This window comes from Drosophila subobscura, chromosome A (assembly GCF_008121235.1).
Source record: "Drosophila subobscura isolate 14011-0131.10 chromosome A, UCBerk_Dsub_1.0, whole genome shotgun sequence".
Classification (NCBI taxonomy): domain Eukaryota; kingdom Metazoa; phylum Arthropoda; class Insecta; order Diptera; family Drosophilidae; genus Drosophila; species Drosophila subobscura.
In genome coordinates, this window is record NC_048530.1 from 13,769,311 (window position 1) to 13,790,503 (window position 21,193).

A 21,193-nucleotide genomic window follows, 5' to 3' on the forward strand; every position below is an offset into this window, starting at 1 on the left:
GGCAGAGATTTCCAAAATATTCGCAATTCGAGAATACCCATCCCTCCAAAAGTACCGCAATATACCAACATACAGAACAAAGATACTATATTGTATTCTTTTCCACATACAAACTATCGCCAAGTATCGACTGCATTGCAGATACTAATTCAAGAATATATCTTTATCTTTTCCAGTTAGTTTGAATGCAATTTTATTGAAGTTCAAAAGCAGCCCTCTAATGAATTAAATTTGCTAATCTAGTAAGCATAAGAAAGCTAGAACGACATATTCAACGATCAATGATCGTTTCTGATCACACTTGGCGGTTCGGTCTCTGTTCTTCGTTCGCGATTGATTACACATTACTCCATTTTATAATATTTGTATTTATTTGTATAGATACACGTCTAATATACAATAGCCCTAATCTAAACGTATGATATTTAAGTTATCTGACTTGTAAAGTCGTAAAAAAAATCATGCATCCTGTTGGTTGGTTTTCTTTTTTGATTTTCCAGCTGGCGGATTGCTTGTAATTACACATTATCAGTACCTAAGTTTGTAAGCTTAGCCTAATAGCTACGAAAAAAAAAATAAACAACTGAAATAATGTAAATTATTTACCGATGATTTAAGAATTAGAGAATACATTTACATAGCAGTCAAAGCCCATTAATTGCTGTACTTCCTTCTGGGATTTAAAATGGTTTTTTGTTTTTCTTAAGTTTGTTTGTAGTGAGTGGAAGGGGGTGGGGGTGGAAGGGGGGCAGGCAAAACCCCATACGTTCTGAGTGTCTTTCTTGTGTGTTTTTGGAGGGTTTATGAATTGTTGGGGGGCTGGGGCTGGGGGAAATCACATGCGAAAAGTGGGGCCGTGGGCCAAGGCAAAAACGCGGGCTGGGTCCATCATTTGGTATTGAACAAGTCTTTTTTGTTGTTGAATCCCTTCTTATCGAGTTCGGTTTAAATATTGTTGCGATGCCGGTTGTTTCCACCGCGATTGTTTCGATTGTTGTGGCCGCCGCCAGAAAAGCGTCCTCCTCCGCCGCCACCGCCTCCACCACCATTGTTGTGGTTGTTGTTGAAGTTCTTGTTGTTGTTGTTGTTATTAAAGGACATACCATTGTTGAAGGGCATTCCACCCATAACCATGTTGTTGAGGTTGTTGTTCATTTGATTCATGTTTCCCATGCCACCGCCTCCGTTTCCATTTCCATTACCGTTTCCACCTCCGCCACCGACGCCTCCTCCGCCACCACCACCAACATTGTTGCCAGCGAATGGATTAAACGGATTGTTGTTGTTATTGTTGTTGTTGTTGTTCATGTTGTTGCCATTGTTGCCCATGAGGCCGCCAAGTTGCCCGGCAATGCCATTGTTGCCAACATTATTACCCATTACACCGCCACCCATCATGCCACCACCACCCATGCCCACATTGGGTCGTGGCGGTGGCTGATTGAACTGCTGTGGCATGCCCATCTGCTGCATCATCATGCCATTGGCCATACGTCCGGCGTGCAGATTTGGCGGCGGTTGTCGCAGCAACTGGGCAATATTTGGCGGCGGCTGGGATAGATTTGGCAGAACGACACCAACACCAACGCCGACTCCGGCATTGCCCATGGCCATGTTGGCGATCATATTCTGGACTGGCTGATCGTCGGACAGCTGCACAACCATTCCATTATCATCGATATATATGCCCAGCTTGGCAAAGATCTGCTGCATCGTCTGGTTGTTCACAATGAACGAGACATCGAAGGTTTTGCAGCCAACGTCCGGCTGCTGGTGGTACTTCTTCAGTTCGGTAAAGACCAAAGCCAGCTGCTGGTTGACCATTATCTTGTTGTTGCTCCCCAGATCCTTGTACCAGCTGGAGTTTTGCAATATGCTGCGTATCTCGGAGATTTGTTTTGTCCCACCAGTGGCATTGGTGGTGGCCGTGGCAGTGGCCGTTGCCGTTGCCATGGCTACGGACGTGCCGGAAGATGTGCTCGCTGTTTGGGCCTGCAAGTGGGAACGGCGGGGATCGCGACGCGGATCTACGCGTACAGTTGTCGCTGGTGGTGGCTTGTTGTTAGCAGCTAACAGCAGATTGGGCGGCGGCAGGCTCATCGATGGCGGTGGCACACTCATCGATGGAAGACCACCACCACCGAAGCTGGGCGGTGGCGGTGATGTGGGTGTGGCATCGCGCCCCATTGGAGATCTCGGTCCTGACTCAGGCGATGAGAGATAGCTGTTGGAACGATTCAGCGACGATTCACCATACTGAGACTCCTCGCTCGCATACAAAAGGTCGGGCAGTCCGAGAATGCGACGCATGCGCGGATCGCGCACCTCCTTGTCCTCCTTGTGGGCGGCACTCTGGCGTAGCTGGGTGAACGATGGCTCCTCCACATCCACTTCGCTCACCTCCCAACGCATCGGCATGTGCGAGAAGATGGCCGCATCTATCTCGGTGGCTGGACGGTAGTGGCGTATCGGCTCGAACGGCAGACGCATATCAATGTCCCGCTGCTGGATCGCACTCGACTTGGCCTTCAGGCGGTTGGCCGCCTCCCGCTTCTCCTCCTTAACCTTATCGTAGTCGTACAGGGTACGTCGCTCGTACTGCGAGGGCGTCGGCTCTGGCTCTGGCTCCGACTTGAGCGATGGCAGCTTCATTGTCATTGTCATTGCCATTGCCATGGGCATGGGCGTCGTAGCGGGCATATCCAGCGATAGTTTGGGCGACTGTGAGCCCGGCTCGGGTGTTGGCGTGGGCGTCAATGATCTGGAATTTGAATTTGAGTTCTCATTGGCCGAATCCACATCACCATCGCCGCTGTGCGCCTTGAACGGATTGCGGATGATGTCGCGGTAGAAGGCCGCTCGGGTCACTGGATCGGGTGGCTTGTCCCCAAACAGTAGACGACTAAACAGGCTGTTCGCATCGCTGGCACTCGCCGGCTCTTCCTTTGCCGATGCTGAAGCACCCGCTCCCGTCGACTCGTTTGAGCCTTGCGTGGGAGAGATCGCACTCTGTGCGGCTGTGGACTGCTCTGGTGACTGGCGGACGGCCTTCACACCGATCATGTTGCTCATAAATGTTGGCAAATCAAAGACGGACGGCAGTGGTGGGGCCTCGTCTTCCTTTGGTGAGGATGCCGATGCCGATGCCGCAGCCGCCGCCGCTTGCTCTTCCTCCGCCGCCGAATCGTTGCCATCATCAATCACCAGCTGCTCCTCATCATCCCGATCATCGTCAACTGAAAGCAAAGGGAATGGTACAGACTGGATGGGAATTGAGTGGACTTTGAGTGGGATTCTTACGTGGATCGTTGCTGGTGAAGCTGACATGGGCATCCTTCAGATACTGAGTGTAGTCGACCATAATGAAACCATTGTTGCTGTTGGAATTGCTGCTCACCTCCGCAACGGCTGCTGCATTGCTGCTGTCGCGGGATTTAAAATGAAAATGGAATAATCAGTTGGGCCCAAGGGCTGGCACTTGGCTGTGGGACTCACCTGCTGGATGCTGCTGCTGCTGCTGCTGCTGCTCCTGTCTCGGGCTCCGACTTGAGCTCTGCCTTTTCCTTGGCCTCCAATGCCTTGCGCTGTATATCCCCAATCTCGAGCAGCGTCAGTCCCACCTCCGTCAGCTGGCCAAAGGGCACTTCCAGCATTTGCTCCAGATTGCTGATGCCCAACTTTTTCAGCTTTGCCATGTGGTCGACGGGTAGCAGATCCTTGAGATTCACTAGATCCAAATGTGGGGACAGCTGCTTGGTGCCAGCTGCCTTGCTGCTCTCTGCTTCGGTTGTGCTCTCGGCAGATCCTTCTGTTGCTGCTTTTGTTGCTGCCGCTGCTGTATCTGCTGCATCTCCACCAGCTGCTGCAGCTGCTGCTGCTGCCGCTGCTGCTCCCTTGTCAGCCCAGCGGGACTTGCGCTTCTTTTCCGGCTTGGATTCGTTGACGGCGGGTGGATTGATAACCATATCTAGGAGAGATGGAATGGGTCCTCCCAGCTGCTGTTCGGTTTGTGTAGCCAACGCCTGCTGCTGCTGCTGCTGCAAAAGCTGTTGCTGAAGCGCAAGCTGCTGCTGCTGCTGCTGTTGTTGCTGCTGCTGCTGTTGCTGTTGTTGCAGATTCTTTTGCTGTTGCTGCGACTGCAGCTGTTGCTCCAAACGACGACACACACCGGCACTGGCCAGCGTTGTCCAGTTGTTATCACGTCCAAACTGCTCGCAGAGCTCCTCGTGGCGTCGTGTCATTTGCCCCAGTGCCACATCGCGGGAGATGCGCTTAAAGTCGCCGAGAATCTCCTTGGGCGCCGTCTCCATGTGCTTCAGCAGTATGTTGCGCAGCTGCTCGGACAGCGGCTCGCCGTGATGGAACAGACACTCGTCGCCGGCAAAGCACTCCATGCCCAGGTAGTAGTATTTGCAGGGGAATTCCTTGTGCATGTAGGAGCACTTGTCACGCTTCGCGCAGCAATCCATTAAATAGAATTTGCACAGCTCCAATTTGCGTGGCTCGACGCGGCCAGATTTTTCGGCCACTGGACTGTCGCCAGAGTCGCGGCGGCTGCGTTTGTTGGCAGATCCACCGCCACCTCCGCCGCCGCCGCCATCGCCCTGACGGCGATCCTGATCACGATCACGATCGCGACGCTTGCGTCCCCCACGCTGATCCTTATCACGCTCCCTGCGCTGGCGACGCCTCTGGCCACCGGCCGGCGTCATCGGAGCATCATCTTCGGAGTAGGAATCGTAGCTGCTGTACATGTCCTGGGCAGAATCATAGCCGACATTGCCACCACCAGCGGCCGCAGCCCCCGGCTGGCAGGACGCACTTGTGCTTGTGGGTGCTGAGGGCGGCGGACTGCCACCGCGCACATTCATCATCTCGTACTCCATGTCCATGTCGTCGCTGGCCCCTCCACCGACAGCCAGTTCGTCATCATCGCGACGGGCGCGTTTCTAAAACAAAGGGAAAACAAAATGCTACTAAATCGGAGACTTGTGGACCGAGGGAGGAGGATTGCTGGAGGACTTCCTAGCTGCTACAGGCCACCCATGGACTGTGATCTCTTGCCCGTCTGGGCTCTGGCTAACAACTGCATGGGCTCAAGTGGTCAGCCGTGACGATCGAACGATCGATCGGTTGAGGCTATTAGCGCAGATCCATGGGTCACGCCTCGGCCAATCAGCTAATAATTCGCTTTGCATATGGGGCGACAGCGACAGCGACTTACCTGTTGCTCTTGATCCTTTTTCTCGCGATCGCGCTTCTTTTTTTGTCGATTGCGGCGTCTGCTGCCGCGACTGGCCGCCCATGGTCCGTCTCCACCGGGACCGTCACCGCCGCCGGCTGTGCCATCGCCGCCGATGGTCGACATCTCCGAATTCAGGGATCTCATCTTGGGCATGGGCGGTTCAATGCCCTTTTTCTTCAGTGCATTGGCAATGGCATTCTCGATGCTGAAAGCGTGATCATCTGGATTGTGTGGGAGCAGAATTGGGTGTGAGAACTTGGACCGTTGAGGGGGTGGGGGTTGGGGGTTACCTTCGAGTGGGCGTGGCTTTTTTGGCTTGCTGTTGATGGGCGAACCACCCACGTCCATGGTGAGGCCCATAAAGACCACATCCTCGTCGCAATTTTTTTTGTTCTGGCCAGGCATTTCGATGCCCACAAACTGCACCTCATCGTCGATGTTTTGGGACTTCTGCTGTTGCTGTTGGTCTTTGATTGGTTGTTGCGGCGTCTCCTCCTCCTCCTCATCATCATCGATTTCACCATCCTCAAGATCCTCGTCCAAATCAATCACGGCCACAGTCGAAGACGACATTTTTGTGTATCAATAAATTCTAACCTTAAAGTTTATCAACGATTTCTGCAGATAGACAAAGCCAGAAAAGAGAGAGAGAGTTGTGCATAAAGGAAAGGTCATAGAAGGGATCAGATCAGAGATATTTTATAGATAGTTCCCAAATAAATATTGAACTGAAATTCTCTAGTAATACACAATATAAATATTATCACGTCACAGCATGAAAGGAAAGGCAGAGAAGAGAGGTTTATGGGCCAGAGCAGGAGTTAGGAGCCAACTTTTGTTCACTTTTTTGTATACTATACAACCGCAATGCAAGCATGGAAAAAATATATCAAATTGAATAAACAACAATAAACAAGCTTCTGTGTGAGGGGAGGTGGGGAAAAGTACCGTTCTGTCGCCAGTAAATGGATCTTCGATAGACGACACTCCACATTATATTGCATTTATTCCACTGTAACCCACACATGCATATTTCCATATGGCTTCTGCGTTCGTGTGTGTGCGCTCAGCTTTCAGTCAATAAACATATGTACATACATGGCTTATTATTGTATAAACTGCTTGTACATATCTCATGGTGTTTATACATATGTATGCCTTTGTATGCACATATGTTTTAAGAACTTGGCATTTTTAATTACCGTAGTTGGAGCTAACTGAAACTACTGTACATATGTACATATGTATGTATGTACACGCTCGCTTCATGGACGGACGCTGGCGCGTGTGTGTATTTGTTTCATTCTGACTTTTGGGTCTGTTTATCATGTTGTCTCGCTTGCGCAGCTTTGAACTGAGACTCCCGTTTTTTAAATGCGTGCGCGTGCTTTTGCAAATACATATGCATTCGTGTGTGTGTGTGTGTGTCGCTGTGTGTAAATGAAGTTTAAAAATGTGTACATACATACATAGTATAATTGTGAATTATGTTTTTACACTTGGCATTGTTTTCCTTAATTATTATTGTTGTTGCTGTTCCACAAAAAGAATAGTAAAAGGTGGGAGGAAGCCGCATCAGGCGAATGCTAAGGGGCGTGTGTGTTTGTGAGTGTTTCTGTGTGGCGCATCTGCGCAGTTTGCATGCACGTATACACACACATGCAGAAAATTACGCAGCGATCGAAAACTGCAAAGGGCGAGGGGGTTTGGAGCATTCATACATATGTACGTATGCTGCATGACGTATGATGTATGTGTGTACATAAGCCTTGAACGATCGAAAATCTCCCTCTCACTTGATGGCGATTATGGGGCGTGGCATTGAGGAATTATTGTGAACAGCTTACACACACATTTCCATATGCTTGCATGTACATACATACATACAAATGCATCAATAGCAGCATTAGGCCATAACCACAAACATTTTGAGCCCTGAAAAACATTTTCTCTTACGTTTTGATGGAACATTTACAACTTTTAGTGATTTATAACATTTCTGTTCGATTGGTTTTCGGTTATGTGATGGGTTCTTTGCTTTGTTTTTTTGGGTTTCTTGTAGTTTTTGCTTTGTTGTTTCTCTTTTTTGCTTGTCGCTTTTTTTGGCGTCGTTCCCGCTCTGCTTACATAATGGAAGTGGTACAGTAGGTGAATAAAGATATGTATGTATATATAGGAACTATATGAAGCTATACATATACATTCGACATACAATCGCATGTATGTACATATATCGTATTAGCGGCGCAGCAGATGTGTGTGCACATACATACATCTGTACATATATGCATGTATAGGTGCGAAAAAAATAGCATTTTGCCGTACATCAAATGCATTGTTCAAGTTTTTTCTTTTGCTATATATACATATATGTACATGTACGTGTGGTTAGGTGTATGTGTATGCGTGCGGGTCTGGGGCTCGCTTTCGCTCTGGGGCCCTAGCCTCAGTTTGTCTCTTTCTCTCTCTCTTTCTCCCTTTCCTTCATTCTGTGACGCTCATAGACAGAATACAATATACAAATACATTAAATTAATAAAACTTCTTCGTCCAACATAGGCGTTGTGAACAGTTCAACAATTTCTACTTAAATCAGTGTGACCGCCGAATGGTCGATCAAATATGCCGTCTGACCCTCAAAAATATACCAAATGTACCTTCTCATTTAAAAATATACCGTAGCCTTAAATCATATTCCTCGATTTTGATGTTCTTTTTAATATTACTAGCTTGCAAAGACTTTTAACACTGAAACAATTATTTAATCCGCTTGAAGAACCAATTGGGCTTACTATAAATACTCCTTTTTATTTGATTGGATACCTGAAGACCTTATATTTTACAAATTTGTATTTGCATTTTTCGACTAAAATGTGGTGTTGGGAGAAAAACGATAGAGCGATCGATACTATCGATGGATGGAAAATAAGCCGACCATCGATTGATTCGGCTCACCATTGATGGTATCAACTGTTCAAGACTGTTAATTTGAGCAAAATGACAAAATGTATTACATTATTGGAAATTACTAGATTTTTGGACTCTTAAAAAATAAATGAAGAAGTCTTTAAAGAGCAAGAATGGTAAGCTAATTTACAAATGCTCTTAATCGGACGATTTTGTATACATGAATACGTGCTGGTGTACTTAATAGCGCGTTTGTGTGTACGAGAATCTTGAATGGACCGCGCTGATCAATGATCATTGAATCATAAGAAATGGATCATGGATCGATGATCAAGTTGTCCTGGTGAACGCGCCCATTGATGCCTTTGCATTTGTTTGCTGTGCCGCTATCGGTACGCTCATGCGCAAACATTGACCATCACTGACTTACTTTGAAGTATTGTTGCGGGCCATGCACAACAATTTAAATACACGTTTTAAACCCAAATAGCTGCTTTTGCTTATGATTGTAAGTGAATGTCGGTTTTTGTTATACCCTTTGAGGCATCTTTCCTTTAATCACGTTTTTCTTTGCTGAACTTATTTGAACTTATATTATTTACGAGCTACCGCTTCTGAAGTTTTAGCTTACCTCAACTGTAAGTTTTGCTCTATGCAAACCAAGCCATTGACAGGGGAAATAATGTTTTATTTACGGAAACTGCTTGGCATCCTTGCTGGCGTGTAGGGATGACTGGTTGATTGATTTTTCTCCGCAATAAGCCGATGCCGATTACTGAGATCGATCAGCTGTTTTCTGCGAGGGGATTGTCCATCGCTATTGCGTGGGTGGATCGGTGGGGTGGATGACGATTGTAGAGCTACGTTTCGCCATTTCTTGTTAACTGTACTTCCCCCGCTCAACATCATGAGCGGCCACAATCTCTTGGCGCAACTGGACAACATCCATGTCCTCGATCTGCCCTATGTGGAGCGCGATCTGAACTTTGCCCAAAAGGTAGGTAACTGCCGCCTTTATATTTCACAATCACAATCACGTTGTAAGCCGTGTGTATTCCTGCAGGTGAGCCTGTCCTTTCTGCTGTACGGCGACGAGCATTCCAGTGCCACATATATACTGCAGAAGCTTCTGGTGCTGCACCGCGCCAACGACACCGACTGGCGGCACAGCGACATCTTGAGCCAGTATGCCAAATCCAAGCCCCAAGCGTGGCGCAAGTATCTCGTGGAGGCTCTGTGCATCATCGGTGCGCGCCAGGTGCTGCGAAAACTTGGCCTACGCTGGCAGGAGCTGCGCATGCACTACCTACCCCACATTGGGGGCATCAGTCTGCACATCCATCCGCTGCTGAAGAGCCTGTACACGATCTGTGAGGAGCTGTCACTGGCCCAGAGCGGGCGCATGGTGCTGAGCATCAGGGAGAAGGCGAGCTCCGGGGATCCCCTGCGCTTCTATGAACCGGCCTATCTGGAGATATTTATGCTTGACTGGCTGACGCGGCGCCTGATACGGCTGGGCGACATCAACGCCAACGGCAGTGATGTTCAGCTGCTGATCGAACACTTCAAGTTCAACGAGCTGCACGCCCAGGCCACGCTGCTTGTCGACACGGTCAACAGTAATGCCACCGCCAGCAGCGACCACGCGCCGACTTCTGTGTGCCCCAATCGTGAGACTTTCGACTCGACAACACCGAATATGGGTGCCAGTGGCCTGGCCAATGGCAGCGCCAGCTCGGCGGCATCTGCGCTACCGCAGCGGGCCAAGAATGCGATTCAGCTGAGTCGCGAGAATGCTGGAATCGCGCTGATAATCAACCAGCAAAGGTTCCACCAGAATGTCAGCGATGATCTCAAGGTGTGCTCCACAGTCGGCCCCCACTTAGCGTTGGTCAGCAATTAAAGCGTTTCCCTTGCACTCTTTCAGATGTACTTGCCGCCAGTTGAGTTACTGCCCCGCCTGGGCACTGATGTGGACAAGCAGCGGCTAACCGATGTCTTCTCGGCACTCGGCTACAAGGTGGAGCCCCACGACAATGTCGATCATTTTGCCATGCTGGAGCACATACGACAGGCGTGTGAGCGCTCGCTGCTGCACGATTCACTGGTGGTGCTTGTCCTCTCGCATGGCTTCGAGGAGGCTGTCTATTGCTCGAATAGCATTGCTCTGCGCATATCGGACATCGAGAATGTGCTCTGCAGCTACGAGAACTTGTACAACAAGCCAAAGCTGGTCATCGTCCAGGCGTGCCAGCAGAAGGATAAGAAAAACAATGCACTGCCGGTAAATATCGCACAACCCTTGATCCTTTCTTTGGCTCCTCGTTGAGTGTTGCCGTGTCCTTTAGTTCAAGATCGATGCGAGCACAAAGTCGCCCGGACAGCACTTGAATATGCTGCGTGCCATGTCCACGGTGCCCGGCTTCGCGGCGATGCGACACACCCACACCGGCAGCTGGTTCATTCAGTGCCTGTGCGATGCCCTTGCCGAGCATGCGGATAGGTAAGCCACAAGCCCCTCAAGCTTGCTTCCTCAAACGTTTTCTCCTTCTCCCCCCAAAAGCCATCACATGTTGGACATCCTGACGATAGTCATCAACAATGTGGCCAACAAGCTGGGCAAGCAAAATGAGACCATGGTGCCCTATATCTGCGGCGCGCTACGACAACACGTTTACTTTCCGCACAGCAGTGCCACGGAGTTGCAGCCTCCTGGTAGTGCATAGAGCAGAGCATGACATGGCGTCCGTAGATCCTCCCTTTTCCATTCATTTCCTTGTGGATTGTGCGCTTAAGTTTGTTGTATTTCTAAGAGCCCTCAAGTAAGCATGCTACGGGTAGCACTTCCAAAAGTTCCTTTGTGTAGAATTTCTGTTTTATTTTTTATGCCCGGTACTCGAAGAGTAAATGGGGTATATTGTTGTACGCACAGAAGGAAACCTTTCCTACCCCATAAAGTATATATGTATATTCTTGATCAGCATCAATAGCCGTGTCGATAGAGCCATGTCTGTCTGTCCGTCCGTCCGACCGTCCGTCTTGTTTGTCGGCTAGTTCTCAGTTGCAGATGTAGTACTGAGTGCCGGGTATAAAAGTTGTGGCGCGTAAGAAGCGTCTCACACGTCCCTTCTCGTTATGTTTTATGTTCTCCATGAAGTTTAGCTTTTGCCATAAAATACCTCATACAGATTGGGTAAAGTCTTTCAGCTTAATGCCTCAAATGGCATCAACATTTCGCAGTAGCTTTTAATTCGTTTCTTATATTTAAAGTAAATATTATAAGATCCCAAAACCAGATAGAAATAATGCCTCTGTGTTGGGAAATTCAATACAGCAGCAAAAAAAAGAGAAAAAAAAGACTCTGGATAGTCGTCAGGTACGCTTCGTCGCAACCATTTGTTTTGTTTATACTAATATAGTACAGCGCATACAAACATTTATCGTATTATATTTATTATTATTATTATTGTACATCAAACTGTGTGAATTATCAATCAGGCGGCGCGCTCCTTCTTGCTTTTCTTCGTGGCGACAGGCGCCGGCTCATCGTCGGCTGTTGCCTTGCGCTTGACTTTGCCCTCAGTTTGGTGGAATTTGTCCAATGACTGGGAGATGTTTGCGAGGATTTCCTGGGTCTCTTCCAATTTGGGATTCAGATATTGTTTCAGAGTCTTCAGCTCCTGGACGATGCTTGGCGTCAGGGGAGCGGTTTCCAATAAATTTGTGGCATATTTTTTCAGCCCCCGAATGACGGACTTTTGGCCATGCACCGTGGGCTTGAAACGGTTCTTGTGTGCAGCCAAGAGCTTGACAATTACGAGACGTTTCATTGGATGTGTGGCTGTGGCATGCAAGTGCGAAACTAGAAGCGCAACCAACTGATTGACGCCCGGCCAGGTCGGTTTGTACTGAAAGATGGCCTCGAAGCCGTACAGCGGCTGCTTGGACTTGCGTCCCGGCAGCCACTCATCCAGCTTGGCCCTCAGCAGCGGCCAGGCGACACTGTTGTCAATGTCCTCCTTGTCGGAGCACTGGGTTACCAGTGCCGCGAAGCATTTGTCGCGCCACATGACCAGCTGCTGCTGCAACTCACGCGAGTTGGGCGCACCGCGAATTTGGCGCGACTCCAGGGCCGCGCTGGTGGCGGCGAACAGCTCCTCAATGGCAACAGTTATCTGGCCACGATCTTGGGCAGCCTCGAATGCGATTTCCTTGGCAATCAGCTTGCCCAGCAGCTTCTGGCTGGCATGATGCAGCGGCCGCTGCTCCTTGCCACCGATGGTGCGACAGAACACTTGATAGACGCACTGCAACACATCGAGCATGACGTCCAGCGTGGGCTTCTTGCTGGCAAACACTTCCACCAGGTCGAGCACGCGCACACGAAAATGCAGCAGGCTGGTGCTGTGGATGCGATCCGATTTGGTGGGCCGCTTTTTGCGCTGCTGCGTCTGATGGCGCACCTTAAAGATGGCCGCCAGGGACTCGTCCAGTCGCTTGCCACTCTCCTCATCCACGTCGTTCCAGTCCACGCTGCTCGCCTCGCCATCATCATCATCCTTGCCATTCTCCAGCGCCTGGCGAACCGAGTCGCGAAGCTTATCCAAAGCATTATCAGCATCAGCATCTTCCTCTGCCTCTGCCTCATCAGAGTTGTTATCTTCGTCAGCGCTTGAGTCATCGTCATTGCTCTCGTCCTCATTTTCATCCTCCCCCTCATCGCTGCTGCTCTCGTCTCCATCCTCGCCCAAAGGATTCGCATCCATGTCGAGGCGCTGCAGCATTTGCAACAGATGCGCCTGCCCCAGATGCGGCAGCATCGATTTCAGAATTATGTTCGTAAACTCTCGCCAATGGGCAGCCGTCTCCAGCAGCAGCTGCAGCAGGATGTCCGTGACCACCTCCTGCCAGCTGGGCTCCTCCTCGGACTGCACCTTCTGTTCGTTTGCTTTCATCTTGCGACAGACGAGCAGATCATTGAGGATTGAGCTCGGCAGCTGGCAGCACGAGGTGTACTGGGCCAGGCCCACGAATAGGATCAGAACCTCAATGATTTGTGCGCTGGCATTCGATTCGTTGTCTCCCTCGCTGTCGTCGCTCTTCTCCAGCTGTGCCAGCACATCCCAGGCCAGCTGCTGCTCAGCGTTGGAGGCGTGCCGCTGGGCGCTGCTGTTCAGCGCTTTCGACATGAGCTTCTTCAAAAACTTGACAGTCTTTCGCAGCAGCTGGCACAGCTCCTTGATGTCGCCGTGGCAGTTGCGCACGAGCGAGCCAATGAAGATTGTTCTGCAGCGCTCGGCTGTGGCATCGCTGAGGATGGACTCGGCGGGCAGGCAGGGCTGCAGGCCGGCTGCCACATGACAGTGGCCGGCGGTCAGTATCGTCTTTAGCATTGTCCAGCGCTCCTTCTGCTTGCCCTCAAGCTCCGCATGCTGCAGTATGGCCTGCATTTGGCTGACGCATTCCAGCTGGTTGCGCGATCCACTCTCTGGCGCTGCCTCCGCGCCGACAGGCGTGGCCAGCAGCGTTGTGTAGAGGTCAAAGAGAATCTGTAGACCGTCGTATTTGAGTGTGTTCAGCAATGTTTCGGCGAAGCGTCGCATGGTGGCAATCTCATTCAAATTTCCCCGCTTGCTGAGCAAATTGCTGAGGATCTTTGCCTTGGTTTCGTCGCCCGTTGCGGGGTTTTCAAAGAGCAAAACGACTGCGCACTCAAACTCCTGGCATATCTGGCGCAGCTGCAGCGTCAATGGCTTCTCCTTCTTGGCGCTGACTGTCTTTGCGGCCAGAAGTTCGTCCAATATGAAGTCCATCAAGGGACTGGCGAACAGGTCGATCAGTGGCTGCTCGTCGCCGCCTTTGTGGCTGACCAGTTGCTGCTCGAGCACCTTGAAGATGCACCCCTTCGATGCCACATTCTGCGCCCTATGCTCATGCGCATATGCCAGCCACGCGTCGAGCATCTTGGCGTTTGTGTCGGCCGTGCCAAGGAACTTGCCGAACCGCGCATAGATTCCGGCATCGTACATCTTCGGAGCGGCTAAATATATCTTAAATAATTCCGAATACTTGGTCTTCGTGGGCCACAGTGTGGCCACCAGCTGGTCGTGTGTGAGCACCTTGTTGTAGCTGTCGTGCACGGCCAAGAGCACATCAAAGGTGTGCAGATTCAGCTCAGACACGGGCTTGGCAATCTCCTTCTTCAGCACTGGCCAAACGTCTGTCGCGAAACGTTTCTCGGGCACCTGGCAGGTGGCATTATTGGACATTATTGGAGGAATTTCTAAGTGTAAGTGCGAGTGGCTCACCGTCTCGAATGATTCCACTAGCAGATTGTTGCTCATGCACATGAGATACTCGCGTCCCTTCAAGTAACTCATCAGCTTCGTGTAGATGGGCGCCAGCTCCCGCTTGGTGGACAATTGTGTTGACAATTGTATTATAATTCTGGCGGTGATCATCTGTCCGACTGCCGCCAGAGCCTCTTCCTTCTTCTTGGGCTGACCGTTCACGGGCAGTTCGCGCTCCACAATGTCCAGCAGATCGAGCTCGCTCACATCGGGCACATTCTTGATGATTAGCTCTATGATGCCGCCCACCTTGGCGGCTGTATTCTTGTTGTCCGCACCCGTGGCGCGTATCAGCCGCTTCACAACATATGTGGCTGTGGCGTTGCGCTGTCATTTGAGAGATTCAGCGGCAAAAAGAGGAAATTAACTGCTGTGGAAGCGTATAAATAGATGCGACTGGGAACCCACCTTTTCGGAGGACTCCTCTTGCAGCAGAGCAACCAGATCCTGCAGCTTCTTTGCCGTTACTTTGGTGCTATCTTGAAAGTTCTTCAAAATGCCAAACACGCGCTTGTCGATTTTGTTGCCTGTCCCATTCTGTCCGCTCTTTTCGCTCGTTGGCTCCTTGCCCTGTTCCTCGCCGTTGTCGGTCTTCTTGGCCTTTTTGGAGAGTTTTTTGCGAAGCTTCGCATTCGCTTCCGCATGCTGCTCATTATCATGGTCGCTGCCTTCAGATGCGCCGTCACAGTCGGCAGAATCGAGCTTCATAATTTTTCCCTTTACACAATTGAAGATATTTCCGATTATTATAGCCAAATGTTTTGCAGAGTGCTTTCCCTCTCGCGTGGGTTTACTTACGTTCATTGTTTTTGTTATTTAAAACAGTTAAGCATACCACATATAAGTTTAAGTTATAAGCACGCGCTTGCTCAATTCAACAATTTTGAACAATTTCTTGGAGCACGTTGTGATTTGACAATAGAGATGGAACTACTGGAACCATAATTATCGATAAGGTGATAGTTTTGTACACAACAAAAAGTACAAAATATACCATAATATACCAGTATATCATGAAAGTAGCACCCCTTTGACTTCAAAATATACTAAAAGTGTACTAAAATAAGTATATGCCGGTAACTCTGCCGAAGAAAATATCAGAGTGGAAATATCGCGGCGCTGCCGTAGTGAGACCAAACTGTTGCACAAGAATTCACCTGCAGATAAATAATTGCAGTTGAAAATTCAAATTAAATCAATGAGGATATTCATGCTAATATGCTGGCTCTCATAGCATCAACTGAGTTAATTTTAATTATGCATTTTTCATTTCGCTGCTGCTGCGTTGCCATGCCACCAAATCAAAAACCAACTCTCTCTCTTTGTACCTCTCGCTCACACTGCATACTTTTCCCAGAAGGTTTCTATATCACTATGCTGTAGTGAAATAACAGCATTAAGATGCAGAAGGCTGCTATCAAAACCTTTAAAACTTGCAGCTATGAAGCAGGCAAACTGGCTGCTGTGAGACCATCAATGCTGGCTGCTGTGAAACTCTAGTTCGAATGTAATTTCATAGCAATTACCTTCACTCGTGGAATTAAGCGGCAGGGAATGTTTTTTGTTTGTTTTGTATTTTATTGTATTAAAACTACTCTTCTATGAATTATAGATTATGTGTATGTGGTACAGTTGTGTATAAATTGTTATAATAATATTGTATAAACGGATTGTGTGCTGTTTTCCACTAGAAATGCAATTGGATCGCTGTTAAATAAATGCCTCTCGTCCACAGTCCGCACATCCCCACATGACGTGTGAAGGATGCGTACGATACAGTGGAATGATGTGCAAAATCTTGTGCTTTTGCACTCGAGTATATTATGAGTGTTATGTAGGGGGCTTGAACACATGACGGATTCTACAATACAATACGAAAATCAGAGATTTCGGATCTGCAAATACACAGACAGACCAGACATAATATGGCGTTGTTTGGTCCGAGCGGGGATGAGTATGGATTTTGTTCGCAATTGTGTGTGTTTCGTTCGTATACATATATACATGTCCGGGGGCTAAGAATATGCACCAGATTCATAAATGGGAGACTCAAAATTTTGCTAACAAATGATATTGCACGTGCCAACGGCCAGGCAGCGTCGTACACTCAAGTGTTGTCGTAGTACCCGAAAAAGTCGGGCTGATACGGATCTCACGCCGCCCAACGCGACTTCTGCAACTCGATTTGACCCTCCAGTGTCTTGGCCAGATAGATGACAAGCAGTTGGATGAGCGCAATGCCCAGGGCAATGCCAGCAATCACATAAAGGTTGCGCTCGGCCCAGACGCGCACGATTTCGATGCATCCGCTGGTCCAAATGCGCTTGCTGGCGGCCACCACAGTGTGCTCCTGCACCCCATAGCCACACATAATGTTGACTAGACCCGAACTGATGTCGGTGGCATTGATGCAACAGCTATAGGGCACACCGCACCTTTCCACGGACGGTGAGGAGCAGTTGAAGTACTCGTTCTTGCCTGAAAGTTGAGAGTTCAATCACGTTTGGTTAAACATATGCAGTCAGATATTGTTGGAATCAATTGGCAGTCACTTACTCCAATCCTGATAGCCGGCATTGCTCAGTCCGCAGCACTTGAACTCCTGCTGGGCAAAGTCCACAAAATTCTGCAGATCGGGATCATCGCGATACGAGTGTATAATCGTCTCAGTGAACTCCTTCTCCAGGAATGTGTTCATTAGTTGGGGAAAGATGAAGCAAACGATGGCTAAAAATATCAAATTTATAGTTAAGAGCATCGACATCGGGAGTGGGTGGCTCTCTCACCAATGGCCATTTCCATGAGAAAGAAGAGGAGCAGGCACATGGAGTAAAACTTCAGCAGGCAGGTGTTTTCGCGGAGCGCACCAAGGCAGCCAGCAAAGCTGACCACAAATATGACAATGCCCGTGATGATCATCACCAGCGAAATGTTGAGCACGACATCGTAGATGGTCTCCAGCCTTACACCGCCATTGGCCTCCTCCCACTTGTCCTTGAAGGCGTAGATACCGATGCCCAGCAGCAGGCCACCGAACAGCCAAAAGATGAAGTTGAGCATGAAAATCATATACTTCACGCAGGTGCTCACAAATGTGAAGTGGTGCGGATGCATCATCCGCGGATGCATGTCGCGCACCTCAATGCCGCTGTAGCCACGCACTCCGCCACCGCCTTCATTCTGGTATCTATAGTTACTCATTGGATCTGCTTGTGGCTAATAATACTGTTTGGTTGTCTCCTAAACAGGAAAAAGTGTAACTTTTCTTCATTTTCTGTTCTTCTTTGTTTGCTCTCCAGAGTTGAGTGTTGGTGGACTTACCCTCTTGTCTGTTGCTGCGCCGCCCTGTTCAGATCTGTTCAAGATCCACAGTTGGTCAATTACGCTTTGGCTGTACGATGAATAAAACTAATGTTTAATGTATGTATGTATGTGATGTGTGCAATTAATTCAAGTGAAATGTATAAAAAAAAACCAGACAATGACAACAATTGCACAGGGTTGTGTCGCGCCTGTTGGTCGTATATCGTGTATCGAATGCAAATATCGATAGTTGTGAGCAGACATATTCGAGGGAACATTTAAATATTTAGTTTATTTTAATGCAATTTGCTTCATATTATTACTTATTTATCCACGTTAAATATTGAATATATATTTTGAGTGTAATTGGTTAAGGAAAATGATATTTTTCGCTATTCGATGTTCGGTGACGATGAGTGATTCCGCCACAACCTGCTGATTAGCTTGTAGCTGTTTTCGTTATCTGAAACATAAACATATGTGTAATATAATCATCTGAACATAAATAAATGGAATGGACACGCCGGCAGCGAATAATACAAATCGAAAAGCTCAAATCTCAAAACTCAAGTCTGCTGCCTGTTGCGCTGCTCTGCTGTCGCGTTGACCTTTGAGCTGGTACAACGTCTGGTGCTGGCTATCGACGACGAAGCGGACTCTTTCGTGCACATGAATCAGCTCTGGGCGCAGGGCGAGGGGCGGATAATAACAGAGCGTGTGTGCGAGCGAGAGGACCCATGCAAATCCCGCAATAGCCCAAAACGCAAAGTCGGATCCCACTATCGAGTCGATAAGCAATCAGTTGATACGTACAGAATACTTATTGCCCGGCAATAACAATAACCGTATTTAGTTGCTGTCAACTTGGCGACGCCTCAGTTTGTGTGTTGCACTCGCTGCTGCTTCAGTCAAGGCCAACAACATCATGAACTTCCTGCTGCGCTTCATTGTTTTTTGCTTCGATCCGCTGGGCCTGGGCCGACGCTTTTTGGTGCGGCCAGCCCTCAATGTCGGCTGGAATGTGTACGATCGGGTGCGCAGCAAGGCGGACGAGAAGGTGGGCACTGTGCGGGAGCTGGTGCTGCGCCTGGGACTGATCGCCTTTGCCGTCGTCCTGATCATCTGGCTGGCCGTGTTCATGTACGCGGCCTTCTACTATATCTACATGCCGGCCATTTCGCACACGCGCCCCGTTCACATGCAGTTCAAGTGAGTAAAGAATGGTTGCCCCGCGCGTGTGTACATATAAACTGACCGACGACCATCAATTGTAGAACTTGCCTGGAGACGAGCACTCCCTGCACCTTCCCGCACGCCCACGTCTCGCTGACCAAGAAGCAACAGCTACTGATGGTGGGGCAAGCGTACAAGGTTATCGTGAACATTGATATGCCCGAGTCGCCGCAGAATCTGGAGCTGGGCATGTTTATGGTGTGCGCCGAGATGCGCGACTATGACTCTCTGCTGCGCGGCCACTCGTGCCGCTCGGCCATGATGCGCTACCGTTCGCCGCTCATCCGAATGATATCCACGTGGGCCCTCAGTCCGCTGTATGTGCTCGGCTGGAAGGAGGAGTTCCAGCAGGTGCCGGTGGAGATATTCTCACGCTATCTGGAGGAGCGACAGCATCCCATCACCGATGTCTATGTCGAGATACAGTCGCAGAAGATTCAGTTCTACACGGTCACACTGCATATAGTGGCCGATTTTACCGGCCTGCGCTACATAATGTTCAATTGGCCCGTCCTCTCGGCCATAGTGGGTATGTTTCAATTGAGTTGGCAGCACGCCCCAGGGCGATTATCATCTAATTCTGTTTTGTTCTGTTTGCGCCTGATCCATTTCCAGCCATTAGCACCAATCTATTCTTTATATTGGTCGTTTTTCTGCTCAGCTGGTACCACTGGTCCGACGCCAGCTGGCTGCACAGTCTGCAAATCAAGTACGCACGGCTCACGAACACGCTGCAGTCCGGTGCAGGCAGTGTGATCCTCTCCAGTACCAGCACGAGCAGCCTGCGCGACGACGATCTTCTCTCGCTGGACGAGAAGTCTGACATAGACGATGTTGGCGGTGGCGATGCCGATGATCTGATGGTGGAAAAGTCCCTGGACAAGCACAGCCAGCACGGACGGGACGCCAAGGATGCGCTGCGTCAGCGCAAAACGAAACGGACCGACAAATGATGTCGGGTCCGCTCCCCCTCCGCAACGTGACGAAGGCAGATCGATGAGCATCGAAAGCAGTAGCAGTAGCAGCAGCAGCAGCAGTGAGCAGTGAGCAGTACCGCCAACGCGACGCTTGAGCCAAAGACTAATAGATTTAGGATTAACTAAGTTACTCTTACGATGCTGCAGAGCAGCGACGTTTGCATTCTATCTGAAGTATTCTGGCGCTCCTATAAATGCCCAACTCTAATTGTAGTCACAACAAAAGATACATATGAATACATTTCAATTGAAGTTGTAAAATTGCAATACTCATTCTTCGTTTTTGATTCGAAATGGAAGCTTTTACAGAAGTGTCTGCCTCGTGTTTGGCGCTCAGCTGTCAATCAGCTGTTGGATCATCTGTTGCCACTCCCCGCCTGCTCGCCAAGTTTGTGCACGTTTTCCTTGCTTTCTTCGAGTAATTTCTCTGTGTGTGTTTGGTCAAGCCGGTCAAGCGATATTTAATAATATATTACAACAGTCCCCACAGCTGTGGAGGGGGATGTGGATGTAGCTTAGTATATTCTCTTGTTGAATCTGTGAGTCTGCGAATCTGCCGCGTGTATTTATTTAATTAACACTAATTCCGGAATGCTGGCCCAGCCAGTTGCACGTCCTCGTCAATATTTGCCACAGCCCCGGGTCCGTTTGGGAGATTCATTGAGCAAATAAACATTAGGCAAGTCGCGTGTTTCAATCCCCCCCCAGATGTGGAGAGAGATTTGATGTGTTTGCGTGTTCCAGTTATCTGAGTGTGTGTGTGTGTGTGTGCAAGGTGAATTTAGTTACAAGCTAGCTCTATCTCTATCCCTTTCTAGCGCTTGTCACTCAGTGCGTTGCGTGGTGAATATTTTATTAAATTCACCTTAAGCCGAGGTAAAAATGCATTCCAAATCTTGTGGTTTGTTCTTTTTTATTTGGTTTTTGTTTTCTTGTACATAGTAATGTACATATGTATATGTTTGTATGTATATGTAGCGTAACTTGTAATGACATAACTAAGTTTTACAATTATTCCTTCACTTCCTGTGCTTTGTCCTAAATGACGACGAAAAAAAACAAAAAAAAAATATTGTATACATTTATATCTGTATGGATATGTTATATAAAATGTTACTTGATACATACATATGTATGTTTATATATAAAGATAAGGGTATATACGTATTGTATGCATA

General features: G+C 48.7%; 5 protein-coding genes across 8 annotated transcripts; 2 read left to right on the forward strand and 3 right to left on the reverse strand.

Moving 5' to 3' along the window:
• Positions 1–492: 492 nt before the first annotated feature.
• On the reverse strand, positions 493–7,828 carry LOC117903105 (protein suppressor of sable). Of its 3 annotated transcripts, none has more exons than XM_034814928.1 (6): positions 7,772–7,828; positions 5,536–5,863; positions 5,225–5,466; positions 3,496–4,949; positions 3,301–3,419; positions 493–3,236 (listed from the first exon to the last, which is right to left on the reverse strand). In XM_034814928.1, the coding sequence occupies exons 2-6, from the start codon at positions 5,816–5,818 to the stop codon at positions 946–948; spliced, it is 4,389 nt and encodes a 1,462-aa protein (XP_034670819.1). In that variant the 5' UTR covers positions 5,819–5,863; positions 7,772–7,828; the 3' UTR covers positions 493–945. The 3 variants fall into 3 exon arrangements, with proteins under 3 accessions (XP_034670819.1, XP_034670817.1, XP_034670818.1); XM_034814926.1 differs by having other exon boundaries at positions 3,301–3,422; XM_034814927.1 differs by lacking the exon at positions 7,772–7,828 and adding an exon at positions 7,202–7,456 and having other exon boundaries at positions 3,301–3,422.
• Positions 7,829–8,964: 1,136 nt separating this feature from the next.
• LOC117903120 (caspase-8) lies at positions 8,965–11,113 on the forward strand. Its single transcript, XM_034814947.1, has 5 exons — positions 8,965–9,149; positions 9,216–10,010; positions 10,080–10,436; positions 10,501–10,655; positions 10,716–11,113. Exons 1-5 carry the CDS (start codon positions 9,060–9,062, stop codon positions 10,876–10,878), a joined length of 1,560 nt encoding a protein of 519 aa, XP_034670838.1. The 5' UTR covers positions 8,965–9,059; the 3' UTR covers positions 10,879–11,113.
• Positions 11,114–11,560: 447 nt separating this feature from the next.
• On the reverse strand, positions 11,561–15,440 carry LOC117903106 (myb-binding protein 1A). Its single transcript, XM_034814929.1, has 4 exons — positions 15,301–15,440; positions 14,911–15,219; positions 14,461–14,829; positions 11,561–14,397 (listed from the first exon to the last, which is right to left on the reverse strand). Exons 1-4 carry the CDS (start codon positions 15,304–15,306, stop codon positions 11,647–11,649), a joined length of 3,435 nt encoding a protein of 1,144 aa, XP_034670820.1. The 5' UTR covers positions 15,307–15,440; the 3' UTR covers positions 11,561–11,646.
• Positions 15,441–16,064: 624 nt separating this feature from the next.
• On the reverse strand, positions 16,065–18,014 carry LOC117903132 (tetraspanin-33). 2 transcript variants are annotated; one of them, XM_034814965.1, is made up of 4 exons: positions 17,824–18,014; positions 17,289–17,727; positions 17,059–17,229; positions 16,065–16,980 (listed from the first exon to the last, which is right to left on the reverse strand). In XM_034814965.1, exons 2-4 carry the CDS (start codon positions 17,701–17,703, stop codon positions 16,655–16,657), a joined length of 912 nt encoding a protein of 303 aa, XP_034670856.1. In that variant the 5' UTR covers positions 17,704–17,727; positions 17,824–18,014; the 3' UTR covers positions 16,065–16,654. The 2 variants fall into 2 exon arrangements, with proteins under 2 accessions (XP_034670856.1, XP_034670855.1); XM_034814964.1 differs by having other exon boundaries at positions 17,289–17,742.
• Positions 18,015–18,316: 302 nt separating this feature from the next.
• Positions 18,317–20,284, forward strand: LOC117903126 (seipin). Its single transcript, XM_034814955.1, has 3 exons — positions 18,317–19,014; positions 19,080–19,567; positions 19,654–20,284. The coding sequence occupies exons 1-3, from the start codon at positions 18,731–18,733 to the stop codon at positions 19,989–19,991; spliced, it is 1,110 nt and encodes a 369-aa protein (XP_034670846.1). The 5' UTR covers positions 18,317–18,730; the 3' UTR covers positions 19,992–20,284.
• The last annotated feature ends 909 nt before the right edge of the window (positions 20,285–21,193 follow it).